This window comes from Oncorhynchus gorbuscha, linkage group LG18 (assembly GCF_021184085.1).
Source record: "Oncorhynchus gorbuscha isolate QuinsamMale2020 ecotype Even-year linkage group LG18, OgorEven_v1.0, whole genome shotgun sequence".
Taxonomy (NCBI): domain Eukaryota; kingdom Metazoa; phylum Chordata; class Actinopteri; order Salmoniformes; family Salmonidae; genus Oncorhynchus; species Oncorhynchus gorbuscha.
This window is the reverse complement of record NC_060190.1, coordinates 21,657,933-21,675,557: the sequence shown is the minus strand read 5'-3', so window position 1 is coordinate 21,675,557 and position 17,625 is coordinate 21,657,933. Positions and strand designations below refer to the sequence as shown.

The 17,625-nt window shown below is 40.5% G+C and overlaps 2 protein-coding genes across 4 annotated transcripts in view; both read left to right on the top strand.

Moving 5' to 3' along the window:
• Positions 1-3,911, top strand: part of LOC124003621 (spectrin beta chain, non-erythrocytic 1-like) — a 91,150-nt gene extending 87,239 nt beyond the window's left edge. For all 3 annotated transcript variants that reach the window (XM_046312030.1, XM_046312032.1, XM_046312031.1), the window contains 4 exons: positions 1,307-1,521; positions 1,682-1,855; positions 2,088-2,130; positions 2,508-3,911. In XM_046312030.1, coding sequence (XP_046167986.1) covers positions 1,307-1,521; positions 1,682-1,855; positions 2,088-2,130; positions 2,508-2,726 — 651 coding nt within the window. In that variant the 3' untranslated portion in view covers positions 2,727-3,911. The remainder of the gene's footprint in view (positions 1-1,306; positions 1,522-1,681; positions 1,856-2,087; positions 2,131-2,507) is intronic.
• A 5,782-nt stretch (positions 3,912-9,693) lies between these two features.
• The window catches only part of LOC124004276 (echinoderm microtubule-associated protein-like 6), a 59,868-nt gene continuing 51,936 nt past the window's right edge, over positions 9,694-17,625 (top strand). The window contains exons 1-5 of the mRNA XM_046313059.1: positions 9,694-10,917; positions 15,671-15,830; positions 16,441-16,539; positions 16,709-16,777; positions 17,144-17,329. Coding sequence (XP_046169015.1) covers positions 10,721-10,917; positions 15,671-15,830; positions 16,441-16,539; positions 16,709-16,777; positions 17,144-17,329 — 711 coding nt within the window. The 5' untranslated portion in view covers positions 9,694-10,720. The remainder of the gene's footprint in view (positions 10,918-15,670; positions 15,831-16,440; positions 16,540-16,708; positions 16,778-17,143; positions 17,330-17,625) is intronic.

Below are 17,625 nucleotides of genomic sequence, written 5' to 3'. Positions count from 1 at the left end.
CAGCTCTAGCCTTTAGCTCATTGCGGTGGTTGCCTGTAATGTTATAGGGATTAAATTGAGCCGGGTCCTGCCAGGTCTGAGACCCGGCACCTATGATCCAAATGAGAGCCAGGCGGAGCTGAGACACGGTACCTTTTGCTATTTGAATTATGTATTGAAAATTGTGTTATCCACATTTAACACCAATTGTTCAGCCTGTTGGTCGCATTTTATGTAAGAAATTAATATTCCTCTCGAGGCTCATTCAAATTATGAGTGCAACACAGGGAGAGAAATATGCATGCCCTGTCATTTTCGCCTACAACAGTCTAAATCCTGTCGAGGGAAAACACACCTTTTAAAGCAGTTTTGATGGCCACTGTTTAAGGAGGAGGATCACTGCGCTTTCTAGTGTTACTAGGCTACACTTATTTCTCACATCCAAGAAAATTGTAAAATGTACCATTTTTACAACGGGAGTTTTTAGCAGCGGCGTGGTTTATGGAGCATTAGCAGGTGGCAATTGCGTTGAATGCAAAAGTCAGGTCAGGTGTAACTGGTAGGCAAACATTTATATTCACAGTAGGCTACATGAGCCTTGGTTGGCTGAGTGCCAGTGGAACGTTTTTTTGGGACATTCAAGTCATCAATATGTTGCTGTAACTAGCAACAAGATAGCCGAATGTTTTGACTTTATATATTTTGTGACCTAGCTAATGATTAGCCCAGTGGGGTAATTGGAAACGTGCAACATTTCAGCGTATTTATTTACAGCCACTATATTGCATCAGGTGGGCTACATCAGTTGATAATGCCTATTGCTAAATAGCACACCTGCCTGATAATATGGACCAATATGTTATATTGGACTCATTTCTGGAGGGGGAAATTACAGTTTAGATGTTAGCATCATTCGAGTCTGCTCTAATAACTAACATGGCTTATTACGTTTCTCCGTTCACAGCCAACAAGTGGTCCATGCACACAGGCTCGTTTGGTGTAGACATAAGCGCCTGGCTCAGCTTGTTCCAACACTCTAACAGGTCTTGGGCTCAATCACAGCCCGAGGCAACAAAAGGCCTACTCAGTCAAGATTCTTTGTCCAAATACAATTCAGAAACCAAAATGAGCTATTAGCGTTGCATACTCTAGTTTTCAGGCATAATTGGGGCCTCTCTCTCTCTCTCTCTCTCTCTCTCTCTCTCTCTCTCTCTCTCTCTCTCTCTCTCTCTCTCTCTCTCTCTCTCTCTCTCTCTCTCTCTCTCTCTCTCTCTCTCTCTCTCTCTCTCTCTCTCTCTCTCTCTCTCTCTCTCTCTCTCTCTCTCAGAATGGTGTGGACAGAGTTGAGATCATGAATGGAGTGGCGGAGCAGAACTCAAAGGACCCGAGCCCCATTCCCTCACCCACAGCCAGCCGGCGGGGCAAGGGCAGCCTGTCCTCCACATTGCCGACCCAGAACCAGGATTTGCCTGCAGCTCAGCTGGAGGGCTTCCTGCATCGCAAGCATGAGTGGGAGGGTCACAACAAGAAGGCCTCAAGCAGGTACGGTGAACTGGATCAAAAGAGAAAATTCAAATAGCATTGTTTGGGAGAAGTAATTTAATACAGTTTTTTTTAACATAAAATATATTATTTTCAGGGAGTTCACTTGTTATACAGCGCATCCCAGGCTTACAATGACTCATTGAGCTCTCTTTTTCAGATCCTGGCATAACGTGTACTGCGTTATCAACAATCAGGAAATGGGCTTCTACAAAGACAACAAGGCTGCTGGTCAAGGCATCCCCTACCACAATGCGATTCCGATCAGTCTAATGGGGGCTGTGTGTGATGTGGCCATGGATTACAAAAAAAAGAAACACGTCTTCAAACTCAGGTTAAACATGATAAAAATGAGAGTTGTGTTCAAGTTCCTTCTAACGGAATCACCCCAGAAGTGGATTCTCTTAGTTGCACTTCATTACGCTATCTGCAGTCTAAATCTGATTTCTTAATGTTCTACTTAATTTTGTTGACTGCCATTTCAGAAATATATATTCCGAATCTCTTTTGAATCTCAAATATATATGTTTAGAAAGTTACCAACATTTTTTTATTTTTTATTTCAGAGTTACGGATGGAAATGAGTATCTCTTCCAAGCCAAAGAAGAAGTAAGTCTGTTTCCTTTGTTTAACATTTGTGTCATCTGTTAAAGATTGTTTTAGTAGGCCAAAACAAAACAGTGGGTATACTGTAAAGGCCCTGGTCTTGACTACAAAACCTCATTCCTGGGCTAGTTGTTAAACTGACCTCCACAACCTTGCATGTACTTGTTCTTCTAGGATGGGTTTCCCAAAAATTCCCAAGCTAATGTGGAACTTTTTATCTCATGACGACCCAGACTCGGTCCACTTGTAGAAAAAAAGTACTTCTTTGGCAAATTTCATTCACTGATAAACATAGATCATTACAATTGCCATTCTCTTTTTGAGACAGAGATTTAGCTAAAAAGTGTTTAGGAAACTGACCTTTCAATGACCCCTTACAGGAGGAGATGAGCACATGGATCCAGGCCATTCTGAATGCGGGGACACCTGACAAGGTATCGATTACGCCCAGCAACCAGAGCACTCCGGCGTCAAGCCGAGCCCAGACCCTGCCCGCCACTGTCACCCTCACCAGCGAATCCAGCCCGGGCAAGCGGGAGAAAGACAAGGAGAAGGACAAGGAGAAGCGATTCAGCCTGTTCGGCAAGAAAAAACTATAAAGTTTCTCAGCAATGAAGACTTTCAGTTTTTTATTAGTGCAGTATTTTTTTCTTCTTTACTTTAAATTGTTTTGTTGTCTGCCAAGCCACAATGATACTCCTGCTCAACTACACAACATGCTGTGCCTAATGATCCTTGATTTGGGTAAAACGATTGATTAGACTTGAAATACAAATACAAGTAAAATAACATTTGTACTTTGTTAGTGTCAAGGTGTATGGGGCAGGTTTTATCATGACATTTATTTGGTAATATCATGAGGACCATTTTTTTTTTTAAAGTTAATTCTTTACTTGTAAAAATGTGTTTTGTGTGTTTTTGTGCTTTTTCCTTGTCATTGTGTTTTGTTAAAATGGGTCTGAGTATTTAAACGTTTCCTCAATTTTGTGAGGGTGTCTACAAGAGGCAGGCCTACATTCTCTTTTTGCTGTTGGAAAGGGAGACAACATTGCTTCAAAAAAATTCAGTTTTGTGACTGCACATACACATATTGAATAAAAAATGTAATGCAACTTTTCAACATAATTTACTATGATTCCTACTTGAGTTTAAATTGAAAACAAACAACCTTGAGAAAATATCAGGCTCCAAAAGGGCATAGTTAGCCAGTATTATCAGTAAGCGCATGCCTTTTTAGGTCAAGAAAAGCCTAATAATACACCTGTAATTGAAATGATTTCCTCATGGAATAATGTTTTATATATATGATGGACCAGTAATTCTTTTTACATGTTTTTCCTTTGATTACTTTTGTCCCTCTTGAGTTGCATCATAATATATGTTTCCAAATAGTTATAGTTGGCTACAGATTATAAAATCAGTATGTATAATAAACACTTTAAGCATTGATGTTAAATGGAAATGTGGAAATTCAGCATTTACTGCAAAAAAAAGGTTGCTTGCTTGTTGCTCTAGCACTGCACATTATAATTTTGCTACGTTATCCTGCTAATTGATACATAGCGTGCATTTCTTTGTCACTGTATCTATTGTATTGAGAAAAAAAATCTTACTGCACAATCAGAAATTATGTAATAGGAATGAAATTCTTTGCAATGCCTGGGTCTTTGGGCATATATAGAACATTGACCTGGCTTTCTGATGTATGAAACTGTACCTGTAGTCTTTTTTTTCTCTCTCTCTCTCAAATATGTGCGATGTCATTAAAATGCTATTAAACATTATGGGTCTGTGTGTTATCTATGGTTTTGGAAAAGTGGAGCTCGTCTGCTTGAAAATGTTGAACCTTGCTGTAATCTAATGAGTACTTTAAATCTACTCTGTCTACTTTAAGTCTACTCGATGCATCCCCTTGTCTTGTAACTGTAAAGTTTAAATCCCCTAGTCTATAACTTCAGCACAGAGCACCTTATACACTTGCAAGTGCGGTCAAATTTTTGTTAACAGCCCGCAATTGCTAATAACCCATCTGCAACTGCCTTACTACTGTATATGTGATAGTGAAAATCTGAGGCCCTCACTGCACCCTAAACTGCAAATACAGAAAATACGCTATTGACTGGGTGCAGGATATTTATTTTCCTGCCTAATTTACAAAGGCCTATGTTTCTTATTATAATCTCCAACATTTTGATAGGTCATACAATGCCTTCAGAAAGTATTCGCACCCTTTGACTTTTCCACAGTTTGTGTTACAAAGTGGGATTTTAAAAATTGTCATTTTTTGTCAACGTCTACACAAAATACTGTAATGTCAAAGTTGAAGAAAAATTCTAACATTACTTTTTTATTATTATGGAAAATAAAACACTAATATATCTTGATTAGATAATTATTCAACTTTTTTTTCAAGATTAATACAAATTAAATAACTAAAATATAGTTGTTGCATAAGTATTCAGCTCTCTGATTCAAAACATGTTAGAATCACCTTTGGCAGTGGTTACAGCTGTGATTCTTTCTGGGTAAGTCTCTAAGAACTTTGCACACCTGGATTGTACAATATTTGCCAATTATTCTTTAAAAAATTGTCAAGCTCCGTCAAGTTGGTTGTTGATCATTACTAGACAGTCATTTTCAAGTCTTGCCATATATTTTCAAGACGATTTAAGTCAAAACTGTAACTAGACCACTCTAGTAAGCAACTTGCCTGTGCTTAGCTCTATTACGTTTATTTTTATCCTACAGAAATGTCATAGTCCTTTCCGATGACAAGCATACCCATAACATGATGCAGCCACCACCATGTTTGAAAATATGACGAGTGGTGCTCTATCTCCTTTTTCTAATATCTCTGGCAACGGCACCATGCAATGCACCCTGGACTGAAGAGCCAGGCAAATCGGAAACATTTTAAATTACTAATTTATTGAGGTAGGAATATCGCAAGAGAAGACATCCTCCCGAGTTATGACATGGGTCAGTATTGAAATCTGACATGTAGAATAGACGTTTTCGCGATCTAAAAGTCGTTTTCCAGTGTAGTGAGAGCAACTTTATTACAGTGCTCTGTCATACCGGACAGATTTCTGCCTGCTTGAACTCCAATAACTCCGCTACAAATGAAAACATGAAATGATCCAATGAGTCAATAGAACATCACTCAGAGATGCACAAAAACAATATAACGTTCAAAATGGGTGAAGCTTTCATTTTAAGTGTGTGAATTGAACCATTTTCCTGTCCTGCTAAGCATTCAAAATGCAACAAGTACATTATGAGTAAAAAAGTACATTATTTTCTATAGGAATGTAGTAAACTAAAAGTTGTCAAAAATATAAATAGTTAAGTAAAGTATAGATTCCCCCAAAAACTACTCAAGTAGTTCTTTAAAGTATTTTTACTTATGGAGTTTACACCACTGCTGCTAACCTTAAGTTAAGGCAATTTTTTATTTTCATACATTTCTACGATAGCATAGCCAATTTTGTCTTTGTGTCTGTGCTATCTAGTGGAAATCCTGTCTACTAGGCTAGCTAGATGTGTGAAAAACAATAAAACATATATCGTAACAATGGTGATTGCCTCTATATGAACCTCACTTTGTGTACGGGGTCATTGTCATGCTGAAACAAGGAAAGAAAATTGTTGCCACAAAGTTGGATGTCATTGTATGCTTTAGTGTTAAGATTTCCCTTCACTGAAACTAAGGGGCCTAGCCCAAACCATGAAAACAGCCCCAGACCAATATTTCTCCTCCACCAAACTTAATGGCACTATGCATTTGGGCAGGTAGCGTTCTCCTGGCATCCGCTAAACCCAGATACGTCTGTCGGACTGCCAGATGGTGAAGCGTGATTCATCGCTCTAGAGAACGCATTTCCACTGCTCCAGAGTCCAATGGAGGCAAGCTTTACTCCACTCCAGCTGACGCTTGGCCTTGCGCATGGTGATCTTAAGCTTGTGTGCAACTGCTCGACCATGGAAACCCATTTAATGAGACTCCCGACAAACAGTTATTTTGCTGATGTTGTTTCCAGAGGCAGTTTGGAACTCGGCGGTGAGTGTTGTTGTTTCACGGGCTACGCACTTCAGCACTCGGTGGTCCCATTATTGTTGCTCCGAGACGTTTCCACTTCACAATAACAGCACTTACAGTTCACCGGGGCAGCTGTAGCAGGGTAGAAATTTAACATAACTATCTTGTTCGAAAGGTGGCATCCTATGACGACGCCACGTTGAAAGTCACTGAGTTCTTCAGGGCCATTCTACTGACAATGTTTGTCAATGGAGATTGCATGACGGGGTATTCACATACTTTTGTATATGCAGTGCATTCGGAAAGTATTCAGACCTCTTGACTTTTTCCAAATTTTGTTACGTTAGATCCTTATTCTAAAATGGATAAAATAAAAATGATTATTAATCAATCTACACACAATACCCCTTAATAACAATTGAATTTTTTTTTTTTTTTTTTGAAAAACGGAAATATTACATTTAAGTACTCAGACCCTTTACTCAGTACTTTGTTGAAGCACCTTTGGCACCTTCATCCTTGGTATGACACTACAAGCTTGGCACCACTGTATTTGAGGAATTTCTCCCATTCTTCTCTGCAGATCCCCTTACGCTCTTCAGGTTTTATGGGGAACGTTCGGTGCACAGCTATTTTCAGGTCTCTCCAGAGATGTTCGATCAGGTTCATGTCCAGGCTTTTGCTGGGCCACTCAAGGACATTCAGAGACTTGTCCCAAAGCCACTCCTGTGCCTTGGCTGTGCTCTTAGAGTCGTCCGGTTGGAAGGTGAACCTTCACCCCCCAATGTGAGGTCCTGAGAGCTCTGGAGCAGGTTTTCATCAATGATCTTTCTGTACTTGGCTCAGTTCATCTTTACTGCTGTCTACCATAAAGGCTTGATTGGTGGAGTACTGCAGAGATGGTTGTCCTTCTGGAAGGTTCTCCCATCTCAACAGAGGAACTCTGGAGCTCTGTCTGAGTGACCATCGGGTTCTTGGTCACCTCCCTGATCAAGGCCATTCTTGGGGACCTTCAATGCTGCATAAATGTTTTGGTACTCTTCCCCAGATCTCTGCCTTGAAAACAATTCTGTCTCTGAGCTCTACAGACAATTCCTTCAACCTTGACATGCACGGTCAACTGTGGGACCTTATATAGACAGGTGTGTGCCTTTCCAAATGATGTCCAATCAATTGAATTTACCACAGGTGAACTCCAAGATGTGAAACAACTCAAGCGTGATCAATTGAAACAGAATGCACCTGAGCTCAATTTCGTGTCTCATAGCAAAGTTTCTGAATACAGTCGTGGACAAAAGTTTTGAGAATGACACAAATATTAATTTTCATAAAGTCTAATGTCTCAGTTTTTGTGATGGCAATTTGCATATACTCCAGAATGTTATGAAGAGTGATACAATGAATTGCAATTAATTGGAAAGTCCCTCTTTGCCATGCAAATGAACTGAATCCCCCAAAAACATTTCCATTGCATTTCAGTCCTGCCACAAAAGGACAAGCTGACATCATGTCAGTGATTCTCTCGTTAACTCAGGTGTGAGTGTTGACGAGGACAAAGATGGAGATCACTCTGTCATGCCGATTGAGTTCGAATAACAGACTGGAAGCTTCAAAAGGAGGGTGGTACATGGAATCATTGTTCTTCATCTGTCAATCATGGTTACCTGCAACAAAACACGTGCCGTCATCATTGCTTTGCACAAAAAGGGCACATTCAGACAAGGATATTGCTGGCAGTAAAATTGCATCTAAAGCAACCATTTGTCGTATCATCAAGAAATTCAAGGAGAGTGGTTCAATTGTTGTGAAGAAGGCTTCTCAAAACTTTTGGCCACAACTGCACTTATGTAAACAAGGAATTTCAGTTTTTTGTAAAACGTCTAAAAACCTGTTTTGACTTTGTCATTTGGGTGATTGTGTGTAGATTGACGGGGGAAAACTGTATTTAATCCATTTTAAAATAAGTCTGTAATGTAAGAAAATGTGGAAGAAGTAAAAAAGGGTCTGAATACTTTCCGAATGCACTGTATAGTGTATATTTTCTTCTCAATCCACTACATCTACCTTCAACATCTGAGGTTGAAGGTGGCTGAGCAACAGCGATGTTTGTCAGACCATGAGACATCCCAAAAATGGATTTTCTCACAACAACGTCTGTAACGTCTGAACAGTTTGGCCTACCAACTAATATGACTAGGCCTACTACTCTATGGAAAGATGAGATGTTCTCACGAACATGATGCTGTTATCAGTTTCCTATACAACCTCACAGGTGTCACAAGACTCGTCTGATGGTTACCGGTATCGGTTAAAAAAATTATGGAGGCAGTTTTGTACCAAAAATAAATAAATAGAAATTGTCTCCTAGATATAAGACACTTCAAAACCTTATTCTTTATGATTTTGACTGCCTGTCTTGCCATTTCTGAATGTGTTATTCAATGCTTACTATGGGCTATAGTAGTAAAGGCCAAATTCAATATTTTATCAAATATATATATTTTTATATCTAAAATTTAAAATCAAATAGCTAACTGATCCATGGTATGACCATCTTCAAATACTTTAAAAGAAGAGAAATGGTAGGGAATAGGTGGGGTTATGACTTTGTGGCTGTGGTAACTAGTGACTGGTGTAGCCTAGCAGCCTACATCTGACAGATCACCCTATCAAGACAGTACATTGTAGACTAAAACTGGTTCTCCAATTGAAATCTCCAAACACACTCGAAGGCAATGTCATCAAACATTTTTTAAAACTAACCCATTGTTCTATCTGTGATGTTATGGTGACGTTGGCTAGCTAAACTCATGCGTAGAAACGCTTCATCTGGTCTAAGGTCGTCTCATGCCGAACTGGGCTTGTGCAGGCCGTCAAATCAAAGGCACTCTTTCAATATAAAGTTGTTTTTGATGAAAATTAAAACGTGTCAATTTGTCACTTTTTATTATATTTTATTTATTTAACCTTTATTTAACTAGGCAAGTCAGTTAAGAACAAATTGTTATTTACAATGACGGCCTACCCAGGCCAAACCCGGGTGACGCTGCGCCATTTGTGCGTCGCCCTATCGCCCTATAGGACTCCCAATCACGGCTGGATGTGATGCAGCCTGGATTCACCACGTTGGAGTAATAACATGTTCAAGTACTTAAATTTTTTTCTCGACTATAGGTTGAGCCTTTAGATTTCAAGAAAATTAACAACTAATCGTTGACTTCTCAAAGCCCAAACCGCGCTCTGGTCTGTTAGGCAAGCTCTCCCGGAAGTATTGCAATGTTGCGCCTCTGTGTTTAGAAACTCTGTGACCCTATCATCTACCAAGGACAGCGCTCGAGCACACCCGAAACATTACTCTATCTATCAGGTACCAAGGACAGAGCTCGAGCTTTGTTGGTGGCTGGTCGTAGTCGTTGTTTGGAGAGGCCAGTTCCATAATAGTAATGGTTTTGACGACACTAGAGAACTTCAAGCTCCAAAATCCATTGCTAAAATGGGAGATTGCCTACGAAGCGTCGTGGTAACCAAGCACCACCGCAGGCGTAAAGACAACGAGAGCCCCTATTCTCAAAAAAATTGCGTCGGGAACGCTCGTGAAGAGGATCCTGCATACGTCAGAGTCGTTTAGTCCAAGGATATCATCCTCCGAAAAACGATTCCGTGTGTTGTACCCTTCCTCATCTTCATTTGTGCGTTCTTTCTATATGGACAGGTTTCTAATTCCCATCAATTCCCGCTCACCTAGTGTTGAACATCATTTGGGATGCGAATAAATGACGGAAACTCGCCGAGTGTATTGGAGCTGATACAATTATTCTGCTTTGCATGGGAATCGACGGTGTGTATATCGGCGTTGTAATCCGTTGATTTCAACTGGAATAACTACAAGGCAAATACTTCACGGTCGATGTCAATCGAAATCGTCAAGAGGTTTGCCACGGCTTTATGATTGAAACCAGAACGAAATATCGTTCTGTCAGATATGTATATTTTCGCCTGATATCGCACCCAACCGTTTAGGACAGTATAGCACTTTGACATGCATTTCCACTCTTGCGTTTTGTGTGCCAAAATTGAGGACTATTGAGCTGCAATAGCTGAATGAGATGACATAGGATTAGAGTAGTCGGGGTTAGTCAGGGTTATATCTTATGCCTTGAATTGCTAAAAAGCTATACAGAATAATGGCTCTTTCATATCAATGTATGTCATATAGTTCGCCGATTTCACCACGGTTTTATGTAGAATATAAAATGCTAAATAGAAGGCAATTGGAAGAGGCAGCATAATTTCATTGGTCGTGTTGATTCATGAGGCCATCTGAATGTAACAAGTATAATCCATGATACTAGAATGTAGAGAAAAGGGGATTGGGAACAGACAAGGGAGAAGGGATATCTCATTAGTGTGACACACTAGTGGCCATACCCTCTTGACCAGCCTCTAGGATTTTACTCTGTGTTCATGTTGCTGCATTTTTGGAATAGAGTTAATCTGAGATTGAGGTTGAATTGCAGTTGAGCCAAATACAATTGTCTAATAGTCTGACAAAGCATGGCAGACAAGACTGCTCCACGTTGCCAACTGAGGTTGGAATGGATTCATGGATACAGGGGGCATCAGTGTCGCAACAATTTGTATTACACTGCCGGGAAGGAGATTGTATATTTTGTCGCTGGGGTTGGCGTGGTTTACAACACCAGAGAACACACTCAGAAGTTCTTTTTGGGACACAATGATGACATTATCAGGTAAGTTACCTCAAAGTTACTCTCCCTATACAGCAGTACTTCCCAACACTCTCCTCTGGGACCACCAGACGTTTCGCATATTGGTATTTGTTGTCGCCCTTAAACTGGCACACCTGGTTCAATTTGTCAAGGCCTTGATTAGATGATTAGTTGACTAATTTAATCAGATGTGCCAGTTCAGGGCTACAATAAATATGTGAAACATCTTATAGTCCAGTGCCCAAGGAGAGGGTTTGGAAACCATACTATTACTGAACCACTCACATGGAATATTACTTCTTGGTCAAGTTCCACCAGGGTCATGATAGGGTCACACTGACTGCGATTTGCGTTCCACAAGAAGTCCAGGCGTTACAAACGGCATCCGGCAAGTAACTTTGCATCGCGTTGCGTTCTCCATGCTACATCACAAGCATCTGATTCTTTTACCTTCTGCATTGCGTTTGTCATCCGTTGACCCTCCAGAAGTTCATTTTGAAGCTACTTTGTGTCATTTTAACAACAGCACTAGTAGTGTATTTGGTCGAGCATATGAATGTACGAATGTTGTGGGGTGGCAGGGTAGCCTAGTGGTTAGAGTGTTGGACTAGTAACCGAAAGGTTGCAAGTTCAAATCCCTGAGCTGACCAGGTACATGCATATCTGTCGTTCTGCCCCTGAACAGGCCGTTAACCCACTGTTCCTAGGCCGTCATTGAAAATAAGAATTTGTTCTTAACTGACTTGCCTAGTTAAATAAAGGTAAAATAAAAAATTGTCTCACTCGGTAAACCAACATCTTTAGGAAAACAGGAAATTCCCACTTGGACCAAGGGCGACACTGGTTTTAATTTGCAGAGGGAGATTCCAAATAACCTCTACTATATTTACTCCCCTTTGACCGTCTCCACGAGAGACCGTTCCAAGTTAGGCACATATGTAGGTGGTCGGATTCATTCTCACTCAAGAAATCAGCTTCTTAACCATTAGACCAACAGGATATTCCCATCTGCTCGTGGGCAGGGCTGTAGGCCTACCTCATCAAAAGACAGAATTACAAATCACCTCTGCTACAGTAGCCTCACAATCATGTTAGCTCTCATTCAATTACTGTAAGTTATAATGCCAGACAGGCCATATCATCAGATCTAGCCCTAACCATAAACCTTACCCGTCTAGCACTAACTGTAATCCCAGCAAGCTGTTGTGTATCAACAAAGTTGCAGTTGATTGCTGTTCGTTTTAGTGTAAATCAATTGAAAAATAAAGTAAAACAAGCATTTCTTATTCATGTAGACCTTCCTTGTTTCAATTTGTTTTCTGCTGTTTGGTGCCTAATGAATACGAACCAGATGTTAGTTATCATTTCGTTTGAATGAGAGAGTGCCAAGCACCCCAAAACCAAGCAAAGTGTCTGCAAAGGCCTAGTGACCTCTTTATCAGCCTCTTCATCAAACATGTAAGGCCCTAATCCACAGACCTTTAGACTACTGAAAGGCAACATTTGAGCCTCTGGATTTGCACTTGCATAGATGGGTGTTAAGATTACTTTTGAACAGAGGAGTTTATTGACAGACTATTAGAACTTAAAAGTATGTCCATAAACCAGTGGTTCCCCGCTCATTGTAAAGACGGTACATGCACCAATTTCTCCACTGACTTCAGAGGGACATTACTTTAACGGTATATGGGAAGATCTCAATTGCATACTCCTCGCATCCTCACTCATCTCTCCTCCTCTCCTTCTCAAAACCCATTGGATGAGAAAGCCAGAGGTCCCTCCCCTCTGACCTTTTCGTCCAATGGGTTTTGAGACGGAGGCAAGGAGAGGGGATTCTCCCAGCCTAACATAGTTGACACAGCAAACTCAAGACCATTGCCATTGAACTTCCTATGCTAGTTTGTGCGCCTTACCCATTATGTTAGTGTTTATTCTTACTACGTGCTAGCATTGGTGTCTGGGAATGCTGAAATAGAAAATGGTCTTTTCGAGTTAATCAATTGACATCACCCTGTGAGGAAAATTGAGCCTCATGATTGGGCCAGTGAGGTATTAGTCATCCAATCAGAAAACAACTTGTCCTGAGGATTGCCTGTTTTCGCTTCATTAATTCATAGCTGTTGAATGGTTGCATTTCCAGACCTTGTGTCATGTACACGTTACTAACATACAGTGGCTTGTCTGTGTAGTATTTGCAGACTTCCTAGTTAATTTGATTTACTTCAGCATTCATCTATTCATGCTCAATGGAATGTGTGATTAAATGCGCTAACAAGGCCCATTGCTAGTTACTGCATGCAGTCATTTTTTAAAACTGTACTTTAAAACTTTACTTTAATTCATATTGATATAGCCTATACCTGTAGAATTATAATGAAGACCATTATAATAGCTATTTATTCTATAACACTTCACATAAAGAGGTAGCCTTATTTGCTTGTAAACTTTGGACAGCTGCCTCAAATTATGTTACATGTAGCCTACACGAACATTGATAAGCATTTCAATTGACGTGGATAAGAAACGGATAAGCATATGCCTTGACATATGCACCAGAATTAGCAGACTTTCCCCATACCAATGGACTATATGCTAATGTAGGGAGGGAATCACCGGAGGGGAAATCACCAACCATGAGCAGGAAGGGCTGCAGGATTTTCTGTGATCTTATGTGATGAACTGCAAACCAATTATATATATTTTTTAAAGGCCTGGGTTCTGAGTTCAGTGTATCGTCACCGTAGTGCAGGGTAGGTTTCCTTGAAAATATAACTATGAAATTAGGAAAACATACTGTATTCACTTTTCCCTCAGAGGTGAGTTATATTGGCTGGTGGAGTTCAAGCTACATTCTGGGATTTTTTTTCCCATCAGCAAAACGCCACCAGTCTGCTGTTAGATGGACTTTCATAAGGAGCATTGTAAAGACCATCTAAACTGGGAAACCAGTAGTAGGCATGGAACAATACTGAAGTATGGTTGACTTGACCACTTGACATGTTAAAGAAGTTGCAATGCAAGTTTTGACTGGCACAGCATCTAGGGATTCATGGGAAATTCACGAGATGATGGGCAAAAGCATTGAAAATCACGTTTATCTTCATGTATTGCCCTTTACAGGGAACACAGTCACTCACTGTCCGTGAGGATGACATGCAACCTTGGGGCATGCTTTGAGGAGAATAATTGGAGGGAGCATGTGCCAGTCCGCACAAGGGCCGATGAGAGTCACTGCAATCCGCTAGTTCAGCTCTATCTAGTGCGTGACAATGCCTGATGCAAGCAGACAGAGGAGAAAAAAACTGCCGACACTGGGGATGTGGAGATTGCTGATGATGTCAACATTGAGAATTAAAGCACTGATTTTCCTTTTGCTTTGTAGTCACTTACAACATCTTCTGCATTTCCAATTATGCCGGAGTAAATCCTAACCAATGGTTTGAGGATTACGTGCGTGTGTGTCAGCCACCACATGGCCAGTTTACTCGTGCTCGTGGGCACAATGCTTGACTTTATGTGACTCATCGATTGCCTCTGGGATCAACCCACCCTCTCCCTATTCTACAGCTGGACTCTGGCCTGTGGTTAAAAGGAGTTAGAAGGGCCAAACACTTTGCACAACTGCCAAAAATAAGTAAATGCAACAACACCAGTGCAGATTTAGATGCAAAGGTGTCTTATCCTAAGCTGAAAATGTATTTTTATCAAAATCTTAACACTACTTATGTCAAAGCACAGTAAAGCTTCAAATGACACCAAAACTTGCTACAAACTAATAGTAATACTGAATAAATGAGGCCTTCAAGTCCAACATTGTACAAATACCTCAACTTTTAAAATTATATCTCAGTGACCCTTTTGTACACAATGGCAAATATAAATAATATCCTTCCCCAAAGGACCTTTCTATGGATTAAATTCAAAACATCTTGGTCATTGTTTTTGCACAGAATGAGCCAATAATCACATTGTCAAGGTATTACATGGATATTATCTGGATTACAATTGGAAATAAAATGGTGGATACATTTTATGTGATGTTGACTTGGAAATTAAAACTGGAATCCTTAATGGTGAAACCGCCACGTTCATTAGCGATATTACAACAACAAAGAAGTTACTGAAAACCACAAACCCTGTTTTTTTCCCCCCTCGGACGCCATTGCACACGTGATAGAACACTTCACACCACCGCTTCGTCAACACAATAAAAAACTAGAACAACGGCAGTGGGGCGGACAACAGTGCTGTTTTCCTTACTGCAGATTCCATCTTTAAAGGCATAGAAAATACATGTTAACCAATGTTTATTATTATCAGTATGTTTCATATAAGTTGTACTGGAGCATCAAGTCTAGGACCAAAAGGTTCCTTAACAGCTTCTACCCCCACCTGGACTATTGACATAGACACCCCCCCCCCCCCCCTCCTGCTTCTACTCGCTGTTTATTATCTACGCATAGTCACTTTACCCTTACCTAAATGTACCAATGACCTCGACTAACTTGAACCCTCGCACATTGATTCAGTATATAGCCTTGTTATTGTTATTTTATTGTGTTTCTTTTTATTTGATATTTTTTGACTTTAGTTTATTTAGGAAATATTTTCTTAACTCTATTTCTTAAACTGCATTGTTGGTTAAGGGCTTGTAAGTAAGCATTTCACGGTAAGGTTGTATTCGGCGCATGTGACAATTAACATCTGATTTGATTCAATTTTTTTAGTAAGTTACTGCTTGTAATGGTTATTTGTCTCCGGTCAACCCACACAGTCTTGCTATGCATCCTGACAAAGTTCAAGTGGCCACAGGACAAGTTGGGAAGGATCCTTACATCTGTGTTTGGGACACATACGCTTTGCAGACTGTGTCCATCCTGCGAGACGTGCACACACATGGGGTGGCGTGTCTGGCGTTTGATATAGACGGACAGGTGAGGAACACCTTTGAGCTGGTCTCCTTGGATTTTTAGCTTAGATTGAGTACTTGGAGTTGTGCTTCTTGGTGTAGGGTGAAGTTTCCTATCGACGCTGATCTTGGGTCAGTTTATAATTTTCCTCACTAATGAGTTTAGGATTCGGGGAGGGGAAGCTGATCCTAGATCTGTACCTAGGGGAAAATTCAAGGGTTTTGACAACCTTACCGTTACGTTTTTATTAATGCCATGTACAGTAGTTACTTTATAACCAACATGGGATTACTTAGCATTACACAGTAACTGCTGATCAGTAAAACATTACACCTATGTGTCACAGCTGTAGTACACCTGTAATAACATGTGTAATCCCTATACCTATATGTAACTATGTATTAAGACCTGTCTACGCACTCATGGGTGCAGGAACTATAATGACACTGTAAGATGGCAAAGTAGCTTGTGCAAATGTTTGAAGAATGTTGCATAATGGTTTTACAGTGCTGTGTAAAATGCGTCCTTAGGACCGCCATTTTTCAGAATGGGTGTGACCCTAAACATAGAAAGTGGATCAACTTAAGCAGGTTTGATTTGCCACTAATTGGTTTTCTATTGTCCCCTTGTGTAGCGATTAGCCTCTGTTGGGCTGGATGCCAAAAACACAGTGTGTGTCTGGGACTGGAGAAAAGGCAGAGTCCTGGCTACAGCAACTGGACACTCAGACAGGGTATGGTATATATTTTTATTTCAATTATCTACACTGTCGATACTAAGGAGTTAATGTCACTTTAATGTATGTCAGTGCTATGAAGCAGACAGAAAATGTAGCTCTGCCGTGTCACTGGTGTGTTCCTTAATGTCACAGGTCATAATAACCGCGTTTGCTGCTGTTTCAGATCTTTGATATTGCTTGGGATCCGTTCCAACTTCACAGGCTAGTAAGCTGTGGGGTGAAGCATATAAAGGTGAGGCCCGAGCCTAGCCACATAATCAGTGTAACTATGGTAATGCTTCATTTAACAGCCCATTTTAAGTTTATACTTACCTGGTGTTTACAAGATTTTAACTATGAAACTATGGGGTAACAATAGATACTTTCTGGTACATACCTGAAAGAATTCAACACAATTGATAACTATATGGTACCAAATGGAAGGGGGTGAAGTTTGTGTCAAGTGTAATTACAATGCAATGAAGTAATTACCTAATAATAAACTACCCGGTTAACAGCGAGCTAAAATACCGGGTAAAATAAAGCATTACCAGTGCTGATGTTTAACATAAAAATGATTGTCAGAGCCATCTAAAAAGTGAGCTTTCTCTTTGCTCAGTTCTGGACCTTGTGTGGGAATGCCTTGACACCCAAGCGGGGGATCTTTGGGAAGACCGGGGACCTGCAGACCATTCTGTGCCTGGCCACGGCAAAGGAAGAAGTGACATACTCTGGAGCGCTGAATGGGGACATCTATGTCTGGAAGGGGCTGAACCTGGCTCGCACAGTCCAAGCAGCCCATGGAGTGAGTGGAATGCAGCCTCACTAACAAAATGAGGATTTATGGTCAAGTGAATTATCACACTGTATAGTATTGTTTTTCCATCCACATGCACATGCCTTGCGACCAGTAAACTCAAGCAAATGATATTTTGTTTAGCTTTAATGCCAATGCATATACATTTGTGAGGCGCACAGACAACCCATGGTAGTCATCCAGTTGGTCACATTGGTGCTTGTGACTAGGGGCCTATTCAGACAGAAAGGAGTTGAAGCAGAGGTATTGCAGCTCAAATTCACTGTAAATATTCCAGGAGCCAC